Source organism: Chenopodium album, chromosome 3, assembly GCF_948465745.1.
Source record: "Chenopodium album chromosome 3, dcCheAlbu1.1, whole genome shotgun sequence".
Taxonomy (NCBI): Eukaryota; Viridiplantae; Streptophyta; class Magnoliopsida; order Caryophyllales; family Amaranthaceae; genus Chenopodium; species Chenopodium album.
In genome coordinates this window covers 79,847,448-79,862,269 of record NC_137836.1, presented here as the reverse complement: position 1 = coordinate 79,862,269, position 14,822 = coordinate 79,847,448, and the positions used below count along the sequence as shown (strand labels likewise).

Here is a 14,822-nt window from a genome sequence, read left to right as displayed (position 1 = left end):
GTTTGTAACCCTTTTTTTTTTTTTTTTTTTTTCCGACAACTTAAGTGTTATAAATGAGGTTGTTTCAAAAAAAAAAAAAAAAAACAAGTGTTATAAATGAGGTCATGACCTTTATGGCTTCTATATATGATAGAAATATAAAAAGTGTTCTTATGATTATTTTTAGGAAATTTTGACAATTACCACCTTCTGTTATGTCCATTTTAGCAATTACCACCTTCTATTTTTTATTTTGAAAATTACCACCTTCTATTTTCAAAAACATGAAAAGTTACCACCTTCTTGCCCCCCAACTACCACGTGACGTCATTTTGGGCTCATTCTTTCCCTTCCCTCCCTATTTTCCTCACATTTCTCATTCCTATTTGGATTCTCATCTCCCCTTTCACTTTTTTTTCCCCCAAACCACCAATAATTGTTCATCAATTTTGATTTGGAGGAGTGAATTGAAGTGTTTTTGATTGTTTGGGGGAAAAAAAAGTGAAAGGGGGGGATGAGAATCGAGTTAGGAATGAGAAATGTGAGGGAAATAGGGAGGAAAGAGAAAGAATGAGCCTAAAATGACGTCATGTGGTAGTTGGGAGGCAAGAAGGTGGTAACTTTTGATGTTTTTGAAAATAGAAGGTGGTAATTTTCAAAATAAAAAATAGAAGGTGGTAATTGCTAAAATGGACATAACAGAAGGTGGTAATTGTCAAATTTTCCTTGTTTTTATTAGGAAAATGCTATACAAAGCCCTTAGGGCTAAATATAAGCATTAAATTTACACTTTAAAATCGTAAAAAGTTCAAAAATCATAAAAATATAACACTAATTACACTGATTTACGCATGTTTTTGTCATGAATTTTTAATTTTATACAATTTCCAATAGTGTCTTTAATGCTTATATAGCCATTAGGGTTACATATATGATATATCATTACCCTTATTTTTATAGCAAGATAGATTTGTCACTGTCTAAGTCTCTCCTCTACCTCGGCCATCGCACTACCTTGATACACATGTGGATCATACTCACATTATTTGTTAAAACATTGCTTTCAAAATCGCCCCTACAGGTTCTATGGTCTAAGGATGCAATTTTTCTTCATTAGAAATCTATGGATCAAAATAGAAGATTTGCATTATGCATGTACTAATCTCAAAGAATAATGGAGAAAAGTATGTGTTACACTTTTACGCATTTCAACAGAATGTCTTTTCAACTATGTCATCAAAGCTTTCAATTTTGTGGTTGTAGTTGTGGTCGGCTTATATCTTTTCTAAGTATATCCATCTATCATCTATCATCTATCATCTATCATACTTGTTTTTGTCACCATCTTCGTGTTCAAGTGCATTTGATGAAGGGTTTGGTTAAAATTAGACATAGTCCACGATGACCAAGACTACCAAGTCATTCTAAACTGAGATTTAAGGAAATTAGGTGAATTTTGCTTCCCTACCACATCTAACGTTGCTTAACATTATCTGACGTGCATTATGTACACGCTGATGCTAAATTATTTCCTCCGTTCTTTTTTAAATCACAAGTAGAGTTGTCAATTCGGATAAATGGATCGGGTTTGGGTCGGATAAGAATGGGTTGGGTCAACTCAGATCGGGTCAATTCGGATTAATTCCATAACATATGCTGGTCGGGTTAGGGTTGGGTAATGCTTGAGTCGGGTCACGTCGGGTCATACTTCTTATCGGGTTTGGGTCGGGTTTAGGTCGGTTTAATAACAGGTCGGATTACATTGGGGTCGGGTGAACAATAGGTTGAGTTTAATTCAGGTTTAAACGGGTTAGGGTAATTCTCGTGTTCGAGTCAGGTTCGGTTCAAGTCAATAATTTGCGGGTTAGAATCAGGTTAGTTTATTCTCGAGTTTGAGTCGGGTACGGTTCAAGTCAATAATTTGCTGATTATAATCAGGTCGAGTCATTTTCAAGTTGGGTCATTCTCTGGTTCAAGTAGGGTTCGGTTCAAGTCAATAATTTGCGGGTTATAATTAGGTTGGGTAATTTCCAAATCGGGTCATTCTCAGATTCAAGTCGAGTTATGTTCAAGTCAATAATTTGCAGGTTACAATCAAGTCGGGTCATTTCCAAGTCAAGTCATATTCGGGTTCAACTAATTATAAATAGATAATTATCATTTTTATCAAGCTAATTATTTCCTTTGACTATAATATATATGACAATGTAATACGGAACTATAGTCTATAATTTAGGAAGATAACTAACTCCTTTGACCATACAACAAATATATACTTCGTATACTATATTTAACTCTTAAATTTGAGGATGATGCTCCTTCTTTTGCTGGCCTGGACCGACTTGGTCTCCCTAGACAAAATTCTTTGATCAACAATAACAAGGGGGTCTAAATTGAATTTAAGGTGATTTGAAATCGGGTCAGGAACAATTTGGGTTGAATTTATAGGTTGGGCCAATAACAAGTCGTGTTAATTTCAAGTCAGGTTAGTAACAGATCAGGTTGAATTTTTAGATCAGGTAAGGTCTGGTAAAATTTGGGTTGGGTCGGGTCAGGTCTATAACAAATCGGGTTGAATTTGGATCAGGTCTATAACAAGTCGAGTTGATTTCGGGTCGGGTTTGTAACAGAGAGGGTTAAATTCGGGTCGAGTTAGGAACGGGTCGGGTTGAATTCAGGTTAGGTTAGTAAAAAATCGGGTTAAATACGGGTTTTGACGGGTTAAAACTGGTTTTGGTCAATTTCGGTTCAAGTCGGGCTCGGTGCAAGTTAATTAAATTGGCCGTTGTAAAACGGTAAATCGATGCAAGTTGTAAACCGGTAAATTGGACATTTAAAAGCAAATTGGATGGTTCCACACACCTAATTGGACTTCCGGAGGGTATTAGGGATCATGGTAAACATTTCGGCAATTTTTCTTTCCGGGCGAAAAAAGTTAAAAAATTCCAAAATTGAAGGCTAATATCCACGTTTTTTGAGAAATTTTGGAGGTTTCGGGACCGGTGTCGAAAAGTCTTGAAATTCTATGAGATACATCTCGAGGTCATATAATGCCATTTGGAACCATATATGATCATTATTTGTTGTCATAAATGTTCGTGGTAGGCTTGAATTAATAAAATTGGTGCAAGTTGTAAACCGGTAAATTGGTCGTTTAAAGGAAACTTGGATGGTTCCACCCACCCTATTGGACTCCTGAAAGGTATTAGGGACCATGCAAAACATTTCGGCAATTTTTATTTCCGGGCGAAAAAAAGTCGAAAAATTCCAAAATTGAAGGCTAATATCCACGTTTTTTGAAAGATTTTGGAGGTTTCGGGGCCCAATTAGAAAAGTCTTGATATTTGAGGGAATACATCTCGGGGTCATATAATGCCGTTTGGAATCATACATGATCATTATATGTTGTCATAAATGTTCGTAGGCTCGTAGCATGCTTGAGTTAATAAAAACTATGCAAGTTGTAAACCGGTAAATTGGCCGTTAAATGCAAATTGGATGGTTCCACCAACCCAATTGGACTTCCGGAGTGTATTTTGGACCATGGTAAACCTTTCGGCAATTTTTATTTTCGAACGAAAAAAAGTTAAAAACATTCCAAAATTGAAGGCTTAATATTCACGCTTTTTGAGAATTTTTGGAGGTTTCGGGCCCGGTGGCGAAAAGTCTTGAAATTCTTGGGGTTACATCTCGGGGTCATATAATGCCGTTTGGAACCATATATGATCATTATTTGTTGTCATATATGTTCATGGTAGGCTTGAGTTAATGAAATCGGTGCAAGTTGTAAACCGATAAATTTGCAGTTTAAAGGCAAATTGGATGGTTCCACCCACCTTATTGGACTATCGGAGGGTATTAGGGACCATGGTAAACATTTTGGAAATTTTTATTTTCGAGCCAAAAAAAAGTCAAAATTTTCCAAAATTGAAGGCTATATCTACGCTTTTTGAGAAATTTTTGAGGTTTCGGGGCCTGGTGTTGAAAAGTCTTGAAATTCTATGGGATACATCTCGGGGTCATATAATACCGTTTAGAACCATATATGATCATTGTTTGTTGTCATAAATATTCTTGGTAGGCTTGAATTAATGAAATTGGTGCAAGTTGTAAACCGGTAAATTGGTCGTTTAAAGGCAAATTGGATGGTTCCTCCCACCCAATTGGACTCCCGAAAGATATTACAAACCGTGCTAAACATTTCGGCAATTTTTATTTCTGGGCGAAAAAAAGTCAAAAAATTCTAAAATTGAAGGCTAATATCCACGTTTTTTGATAGATTTTGTAGGTTTCGGGGCCTAGTTAGAAAAGTCTTGATATTTGAGGGAATATATCTCGGAGTCATATAATGCCTTTTGGAACCATACATGATCATTATATGTTGTCATAAATGTTAGTAGCATGCTTGAGTTAATAAAAACCGTGCAAATTGTAAACTGATAAATTGGCCGTTTAAAGGCAAATTGGATGGTTCCACCAACCCAATTCGACTCCAGGAGGATATTAGGGACCATGGTAAATATTTCGGCAATTTTTATTTTTGGGCGAAAAAAGTCTATAAAATTCCAAAATTGAAGGCTAATATCCATGTTTTTTGAGAAATTTGGGAGGTTACGGGGCCTGGTGTCGAAAAGTCTTGAAATTCTAGGGGATACATATCATGGTCATATAATGCCGTTTGGAACTATATATGATCATTATTTGTTGTCATATATATTCGTGGTAGACTTAAGTTAATGAAAATGGTACAAGTTGAAAACCGGTAAATTGGTCATTTAAAGGAAAATTGGATGTTCCACCCACCTAATGGGACTCCCGGATAGTTTTAGGGATCATGGTAAACATTTCGGCAATTTTTATTTCAAGGCGAAAAAAAGTAAAAAATTTCAAAATTGAAGGAAAATATCTACGCTTTTTGAGAAATTTTTGAGGATTCTGGGCCTGATGTCGAAAAGTCTTGAAATTGTAGGGGTTACATCTCAAGGTCATATAATGCTGAATTGGAACCATATTTGATCATTATTTGTTGTCATAAATGTTCGTGGTATGCTTGAATTAATGAAATCGGTGCAAGTTATAACCTGTAATAGGCCATTTAAAGGCAAATTGGATAGTTCCACCCACCCAAATGGACTTCCGAAGGGTATTAGGGACCACGGTAAAAATTTCGACAATTATTATTTTCGGGCGAAAAAAGTGTAAAAATTCAAAAAATAAAGACTAATATCCACGCTTTTTGAGAAATTTTGAAGGTTTCAGGGCCTGGTGTCGAAAAGTCTTGAAATTCTAGGGGATAAATCTCGGGGTCATATAATGTCGTTTGGAACCATAAATGATCATTATTTGTTGTCATAAATGTTCGTGGTAAGCTTGAGTTAATGAAATCGATGCAAGTTGAAAACCGGTAAATTGGCCGTTTAAAGGCAAATTGGATGGTTCCACCCACCCAATTGGACACCCGAAGGGTATTAGGGACCATGGTAAAAATTTCGGCAATTATTATTTCCGGGCGAAAAAAGTGTAAAAATTTCAAAAATAAAGGCTAATATCCACGCTTTTTGAGAAATTTTGAAGGTTTCTTGGCCCTGTATCGAAAAGCCTTGAGATTCTAGAGAATACATCTTGCGGTTATATAATGTCGTTTGGAACCATATATGATCATTATTTGTTGTCATATATGTTTGTGGTAGGCTTTAGTTAATGAAATCGGTGCAAGTTGTAAACAGGTAAATTGGCCGTTTAAAGGCAAATTGGATGGTTTCATCCACCCAATTGGGCTACCGGAGGGTATAAGGGACCATGGTAAACATTTCGGCAATTTTTATTTTCGAGCCAAAAAGAAGTCAAAAATTTCCAAAATTGAAGGCTAATTATCCATGTTTTTTGAGAAATTTTGGAGGTTTCGGGGCCCGGTGTCGTAAAGTCTTGAAATTTTATGGGATACATCTCAGGGTCATATAATGCCGTTTGGAACCATATATGATCATTATTTGTTGTCATAATGTTCGTGGTAGGCTTGAATTAATGAAATTGGTGCAAGTTGTAAACCGGTAAATTGGTCGTTTAAAGGCAAATTGGATGGTTCCACCCACCCAATTGGACTCCCGAAGGTATTAGGGACCATGCTAGAAATTTCGGCAATTTTTATTTCTGGGCGAAAAAAAGTCAAAAAATTCCAAAATTGAAGGCTAATATTCACGTTGTTCGAGAAATTTTTGAGGTTTCGGGGCCGGTGTTGAAAAGGATTGAGATTTTAGGGGATACATCTCTGGGTCATATAATACTGTTTTAAACCATAAATGATCATTTTATGTTGTCATAAATGATCGTGGTAGGCTTCAGTTAATGAAATCGGTGCAATGTGTAACCGGTAAATTCGCCATTTAAAGGCAAATTGCATGGTTCCACCCACCTAATTGGATTCCCGGAGGGTATAAGGGAACATGGTAAACATATCGACAATTTTTATTTACAAGCGAAAAAAAGTCAAAAAATTCCAAAATTGAAGGCTTATATTCACGCTTTTTGAGAAATTTTGGAGGTTTCGTGTCCCGGTGTCAAAAATCCATTAGATTTTTGGAGATATATCTCGGGGTCGTATAATGCCGTTTGAAATCATATATGATCATTATACTTTGTCATAAATGTTCGTGGTAGGCTTGAGTTAATGAAATCGTTGTAAGTTGTAAAATGGTAAATTGGCCGTTTAAAGGCAAATTGGATGATTCTACCCAACCAATTGGACTCCCAGAGGATGTTAGGGACCATGGTAAACATTTCAGCAACTTTTATTAACGGGCGAAAAAAAAGTCGAAAAAATCTAAAATTGAAGGCTGATATCCACGCTTTTTAAGAAATTTTGGATGTTTCGGGTAGAGCTGTCTATTCGGATAAACGAATCGGGTTTGGGTCAGTAATAGTGGGTTGGGTCAATTCGGGTCGGGTCAATTCGGATTAATTCCATAACATATGCGGGTCGAGTTTGGTGGTTGGTCATGCTTAAGTTGTCGGGTCACGTCGGGTCGTACTTTCTAATTGGGTTTTGGTCGGGTTTAGTTCGGGTTACATTCGGGTCGGGTGAATAATAGGTCGGGTTTAATTTGGGTTTTCACGGGTTAAAACGGGTTAGGGTAATTCTCGGGTTTGATTCGGGTTCGGTTCAAGTCAATAATTTACGGGTTATAATTAGGTCAGGTCATTTCCAAGTCGGTCATTCTCGAATTCAAGTCAGGTTATGTTTAAGTCAATAATTTGCAGGTTACAATCAAGTCGGGTCATTTCCAAGTCAGGTCATATTCGAGTTTAACTAACTATAAATAGATAATTTATCATTTTTATGAAGCTAATTATTTCCTTTGACTATAATATATATGGCAATATACTAGGGAATTATAGTCTATAATTTAGGAAGATAATTATCTTCTTTGACCATACAACAAATATATACTATATTTAACTCTTAAATTTGAGGATGATGCTCCTTTCTTTTGCTGGCGTGGACCGACTTGGTCTCCCTAGATAAAATGCTTCGATCAACAATAATAAGGTGGTCTAAATTGCATTTAAGGTGATTTGAACTCGGGTTAGAAACAATTTAGGTTGAATTTAGGTCGGGTCAATAACAAGTCGTGTTGATTTCAAGTCGGGTTAGTAACAGTAGATCGGGTTGAATTTTTAGGTCGGGTTAGTAATAGGTCTGGTAAAATTCGGGTCAGGTCATAACATGTCGGGTTGAATTTGGGTCAGATCAATAACAAGTCGGGTTGATTTCGGGTCGAGTTTGTAACAGGTTGGGTTAAATTCGGGTCGGGTTGAATTCAGGTTAGGTTAGGTTAGGTTAGTAACAAGTGAGGTTGAATTCGGGTTTTGACGGGTTAAAACGGGTTTGGGTCAATTTCGATTCAAGTCGGGTTCGGTTCAGGTCAATAATTTATGGGTTACATTCGGGTCTGGTCATATCTAGGTCTGTTCATGTTCATGTTTGGGTCTCACATAATCGGGTCAACTCGGGTCTAGGGTGGGTTTCACGTCGGGTTTAGGTCATCATTTTTTTGGGTTTAGATAGGTCGATTAAATAATCGGGTTTGAATCGGTATTTCAAGTCTGGTCAACTTTTGACAGCTCTAATCACAAGATACTTTACTATATATATATATCTCTTTGGAAAGTTGTAAAATCAATTACAACAATACAATAGTTATCTAATGATTCTCTTTATCTCTATTCTTTATAACACATGCCCTTTTTTTGTCTTTATTACACTCCTCGATCTTCTTGAACACAGAGTAATTATTTATTTACTACTAGGTACTAGGAACCAGGATGTCACTAATCAAGTAATTAAGTTACTAGACGGTTTCAAATGAAGGAGTAGTTAGACACACTACATAGTCAACATCTTGTCTTCTCAGATTGCATTCTTTGTTGCTGAAATGAATGCTAAGTAGTTTTGTTGAAGCCACCTACCAAGCTATCACCCCCACTCTATTAGCTGTAGTAGGATCATTTGACTAAGCAAACATTAACATTAATTATGTGTAAAAATGACACCATAATTATTAGTTTCAATAAGAAGGGTGTTAAGTAGCTTAGAGTAGTGTGCCCAGATCCTAAATCTCCGAATGTTTAGTATATAAACGACTTGTATGTGGTTTAGGTGTGAAAATATTAAAATTTGAGTTTGTAAAGATAAAAAATCTAGTGTCTTAAGCGGTGGTATACTGGTATCTTGTACATTTAAATAGTGAAAGAACACCATTGTCTATTGTTATGCACAAAGTACAAGTGGACGGCTGGAAGCTGACAAAACGATTAGTTTCATCGGTCAAAGATTTAGAATGGAGATGATACAAAAAATTTGTGATCAAATTTTGGTTACATAATATGTCTTAAGTAACTCTATACGTACAAGAACCAAAAAAAAAAGATACGTCGATGAAAGTGATATATTGTTGAACTGTTGATATATACTTTGCCTATCTAAATACTTCTTTAGTTTCTGTTTTCTCACCTTATATTACTCTTTGAGGTGATTCATTTGAGATAGACTCGTACTATACAACTATACCAGGGCCTCCAGTTGCAAACAATCAATCTGTGTGCAGTGTGTTTACCTTACTTTCAATAAAGTGAGCTTTGCTCTATAGAACAATAATAAAAAAGAAACAGAGAGAGTATTATATTTGAATGTCAACTGTTGGATATATGTGAAGACTGGTGTTTGATAAAGCCTTAGAAACGAAAGGGTGTAGTTTTATTCAATAAATGAAACTGGCCAATTGAGGACAACGCATACAATAATCAAGCTAGCATCAAATCAATTTTGGCATGGTAGCACAATTATATGTTTTGAACACATGCAATGACCTAATTGTTAGATTTTGCACTTAGTAGCATCGATGAAATTAGACTTTTTGGGGATTTTTATATCTTTTATCCCTTAGCAAGGACGTTTGGCGTAGGACCCTTACCCTCCCACTTTCCCATAACATGTTTGCCTTTCTTTTTTGGTGTTGGATGTGCAAGGTAAGGCCACGACTCCTACAACCTTGACTACTACTAGCCTCTATTACTCATGTGACTCATGCATGTACATTAGTACATCAGTACATGTCTTTCTATGTTTCTTTCATTGTGCTGTCCAATACTCATGGACCACCTTTTATCTCAATTCTCGAATATACCATTCCATTAAGTTTAAAAAAAAAGGGCCTTAGGAGGAATGGAGGAATATATCCTTTTTATGAGTTACTCGTGTTAATGTAGATTAGAATAACTGTCGCCATAATAAAAGTAGAAACATAATTAGTTTATAAGGTTTATGAATACCTCCTCTTATTACCATCTGATTTAATTTGTAGATTGTTGAACCTCAATTAACATATATGGTAATCGTCTCACTTTCGGTTTATTCAAATCAAATATATAAGCATAATCTTGATAGATAAAGGCCTAAAGGGTATAGAGTATCAGCACTAACCATAACCTACAACTTAACCACAATCATTATCATTATTTAATAGTGTATACGATATTGGATTGCTACAAATTATTGGTATCTCTCAATAAGTTATCCAACTAAATTAAAATACATATCCCAAAAAGTTTTGTGCACCTATTGTTAACTCTAGTACTTTAGTAGTGGAAAAAGCAAACTGAAGCGTGGGCTCTCAAAGCTACTTTCTTATGAATACTTAAACAACATTATTGGCAATTTCTAATCTTAAATGCATTTCATGGGATTGGCTATATTATGAAACACCCAAACTTCACACCTTTATAACATAATATTTTAACTTTATTTTGTAATGAAAAGTTTATAATGGGAGAGCTTAAAGAAAGTTCCATTAGAAGGTAACATAAAAAGATGTGTTTACTTTGGTAGGAAAACTAATCATTTACTTAACTTTAGGTGTATACGGAGTATCTACTTCCATTTAAGGGTTTTTAAAGTTAGAAGTGATGACATAAAATTGAAATTGCTCATAATTATTTCTAGTCTTTACTTATATTATGAATTAGGAATGATATTTATCCAATTAATTAATGCTTGTAGATATTGATTCTTGCTGTAAACCACTCTAATTGACAAATTGAAGATGTAAATTGACTAACTAATACACTAAAACCTTCTATTGGTAGGTAAGCAAGCACAAATTTGTCGCTTCTTACTTCTTAGTTAAGTTTAATTAATTTTTGGTGCACAACTTTGAAAGTTCTATAGCTTAGAAAGCTTTAGATTATTGAAAACTCAAGTAAGAATTGACATATATATTTGGTTTCTAAACAATTACAAAGTCACAATTAGGTTGACTAAGCTAATGACCATTAATTATTTCATAGTACGTCGTTCGGATTGACTGGTTTACTAAATGTAACACAACTTTGTTTTCAATTTCACGCTAAAGAAAAAAGTTTCAAGAAAAATCCTTTTAAATACAATTAATAAGTTCAAATAAGTGTAGTTAGACGTTGACTAGGGTCGTCGAGCTAGGGCTACCTTAAGCTTTATATCATTCTGCTTGTGCACGTACACTTTCATCTTAGGCATGAAGAAGGGCTATTTGAGGTTGAGCTAGTGGAGTGGTGACACTGCTCCCCTTTTAATTTCATATCATTGTGGTCTAAGGATCATATATCTTAGGCCTCATTTGTGGTATTTTTCTTATATTTTTACCCTCTCAAGCGATGTAGATTTAAAACTATTTGTGTTAGAGACATCATCAATGAAGAGTTGGATCGATTAAAGAACTAGAAATAATTGTGAAATTGGAGTCTTAAAATGCAATTACTTATGCATCAAAAATCTGCTTTGCCCTTGAAGTATGAGATTCTTAGAAAACCAGCTCCACAATTATTAATTTACAAATATATACTAACATGTATTTAAAATATATCAAAGGTTATTGCGGGTTTGTAGACTCACTAGTCAATAACGGTGCACTAGAGAATAATATTGTAATCAATTGTGGGAAAGTGACGGTGATAAATATTTCTTTATCATCTCATGTACATAATCATTGATATAGATACGTTAACATGTTTGCTTTCAAAACAGACTATATGAGCCTTATAAAATTTCTTGATAGAAAAGAGTCAACAAATTGCATTGTTGGATATTTAGATCAATTAGTTACACAAGTAGTAAAAGAACTTATTGATTACTCCATTATCTGTCCTTATTTAATGAATACTCTAAAGATTTGAGTAAACTTACAATTGATAAAACTTTATAATTAACAAACAAAAAAATTTATTTTGTACACTTGCTGTAATTCAAACATAATTAGAACAAATTAAAAACTCCTATAGAACTTCACAAAGAGATGAATCAGATTTGACTGCCCTAGATCTTTGTGTTCTTCTTTGATGTCCATTCTTTTGTTTTTCTTCACGATTTTCTTCTCTTTCAACCTCCTTTTCTTCCACTATTTCAACTTTAACCACTTCATTTATTTCACTATTAACATTATTATTATTAATGTTATCCTCTTTTTTAGCATCACACAATAATGATTGCTCTTTATTACTATTGGTTATTTCCTGACCTTCTTTTGGTACAACATGCACAAATGGTCCCTCAAATGGCATGTCATTGAGTTCCAAAAGTGGTTCCAACACCTTGATCACTACACTCATTTTAGGCCTTGTTTTGGGATGCTTGTTTAGGCATTGGTATGCCAACATTGCCGCGATTTTAGACCCCTCGATCGAGTATTGCCCGTCTAGTCTTGGGTCCATTATGCCTTCGATTTTTCGAGGATCTTTTAGTAGTGGCCTTCCCCATTCTACCAAACTTTGCTCTTTTTTCGGGCGCTTCTTGTCCATGCATCTTCTTCCGGTTAGCAACTCTAATAGGACTACCCCGTAACTGTAAACATCGCTCATAGTTGTCAAATGACCTGTAATTTATTCAAGCAATCAATAAATGTGTTACTTCATGTAACTTGCTTCAAAACATAGATGCCTTAAAATTTGGCCAATGCCTAAAATTTAGTTTTAACCAAAATTAGATATTACTAGTGAAAATAGCATATAATTCGCGATTATCAATAGAAATCAATTTTATTCATTTAAAAATAAGGTAAGGAAATAAGGTAAAGTGAACAAGTGCGCAATGTAACAGTGTAACACTAAGGGAAACAAGAATCATTGTGATGAAAGAATACTTTAATAAATTACCTGTCATAATGTACTCTGGGGCGGCATAGCCTTTAGTGCCCACTATATTTTTGGTAGAAACGTGAGTCTTATCTTCATCTGGTCCATCTCTAGCAAACCCAAAATCTGAAAGTTTAGCTGTATAATCCTACACAAACAAGATCAATCCTTTAGTAACTATAATCGGGAAATGTACAACTTTTAGGCATTACGTGATAGTTGATATAATTTGAACTAGTAACGTGACAATTAAAGTTTGACAGAAGTCGTAAATGAATTGATATAATCTTACTGCATCTAAGAGTATGTTTGCGGCCTTGAAATCCCTGAAAATGACGGGTGTATTAAGTTCATGAAGAAAAGCTAAGCCTTTAGCAGTGTCTAATGCAATTTTGATTCTTGTCAACCATGGCAACGGAATTGAACGTCCTACATTCACATCATCAAAATAACAACAAGCCGAAATAAATTAATTAGCTTAATTAGGTAGGTCCAAAATTGGAACATAAGCAATAAAGATAGAATATAAAAAACAAACAATCTAAATTATTCCTCAATTATTAATCTAAATTGAAAAAAAGAGGGATATACTTACTACTAAAAAGTTGCTTGTCCAAATTACCCCTAGCCATGTATTCATACACAAGGAGTCTTTGGTCATTTTCACAAGAATACCCAATTAGCTTCACCAAATTAGGGTCCCTTAATTGTCCAAGATATATCACTTCAGCCTAGGAAAAAAAAAATGTGCATAAATCATTTAGTATGCTATTATAAATGTTTGTTTATTTTTCTTGATCATATAATATAAAGTTTTCATATTATTGTTACAAACTTGTATGAAAAACTTACCAACCACTCTTTATGACCTTGTGTACCTTCCAAATCCAAGACCTTAACAGCAACAGCTTGAGCCTCTAAGCCAGGCCTAAGACTATCATGTATGAAACCTTTATACACCGCGCCGAATCCACCTTCACCAAGGAAGTTACTCGATGAAAAGTTGTTAGTGATCAACCTAAGCTCATCATGGCTAAAAACATGTAGGTTTGATCCCGGGATCGAGTTCGAAAGCTCGTTGATCGAGATTTCCGAGCTAATGTTAAGTTTATTGGTTATACCTAAATGGGAGACTCTATGAGGAGAAGGTGAAGGTGTTTGTTTAGGATGAACAAGTTCATCATTTGTGTCAAGAGTATTGGTAAAACAACATATGGCCATTTTAAGTGCCATATTTTTGTTATTTTTTGGTTTTGTGTTTTGGGTGTTTTTTTTTTTTTTTTTGGTTTATTGATTGAATCTCCTCCAATTTATGGGAGGAGCTTGAAGATTAAGCAAAATAGTATAATTGATGTGAATGGAAAAGATAAGTGGAAAAATGGGTTTGTGGTTTTGGAAGAGTACCCTTTTTTTAAAAGGGTTACTTAAAGTAGGGAAGACCTACCGACCAAAAAATTGAAAGGCAAGTGTTGTTTATGCTAGGTTTATTAAACTTGTGATTCTAAATTTTTTTAATAAACTATTTTGTTGTTCTATGTCATGCATGAGTTATTTTTATTATTATAAGTGAAATCATATTTCAATTTTCAAACTATTATGTAAATAAAGAGATATGACTATTTAGGAAAGATTATAAATTTAATAATTTTTATTATAAATTATTCTATGTAATGAAGATGATATGACATATCTTTAGTTTTCTTGAATTAAAATACTTGCATAAGAAAAAATAATTCAAGAGTGTAAATCATTCTGATTTTTTTTTTTTATAATTTCACTTCTTAACTTCTTCACCAATATTAAATTTAGTTAGGTGGAACATACAAGAGCAAAAGTTCTTAATACTGAGTATCTCATCAAAAGTAGAATTTCTCATAAAGTCAACATCTACTCCATAGAACTTATATTTTACGTGTACTCTAGTCATATATTAATAATCATCTAACAAACAAAATTTATTAGTGTAATCAACTTTACATGCACATATTAAAAATTTATTAATCTTAGATTATATTGTCAATTTTTTAATCATACAAAATTTGATATAATTGTTTGGTTTGATTGAGCTTATAATAACAAGTAAAGTATCTTCTACTTCGTATTAAAAAATAAAATAAAGTATCATCTTATGTTTCTAGAACATAAAGAGACGGAGAATAATAATATTCTAAAAATGGTGAGCC

The 14,822-nt window shown here is 34.2% G+C and overlaps 1 protein-coding gene across 1 annotated transcript; it reads right to left on the bottom strand.

The window, feature by feature from the left end:
* Positions 1-11,574: 11,574 nt before the first annotated feature.
* Positions 11,575-14,066, bottom strand: LOC145624395 (EPD1-interacting receptor-like cytoplasmic serine/threonine-protein kinase). Its single transcript, XM_081677423.1, has 5 exons — positions 13,492-14,066; positions 13,235-13,370; positions 12,932-13,068; positions 12,661-12,787; positions 11,575-12,380 (listed from the first exon to the last, which is right to left on the bottom strand). Exons 1-5 carry the CDS (start codon positions 13,870-13,872, stop codon positions 11,785-11,787), a joined length of 1,377 nt encoding a protein of 458 aa, XP_081533549.1. The 5' UTR covers positions 13,873-14,066; the 3' UTR covers positions 11,575-11,784.
* Between the last annotated feature and the right edge of the window lie 756 nt (positions 14,067-14,822).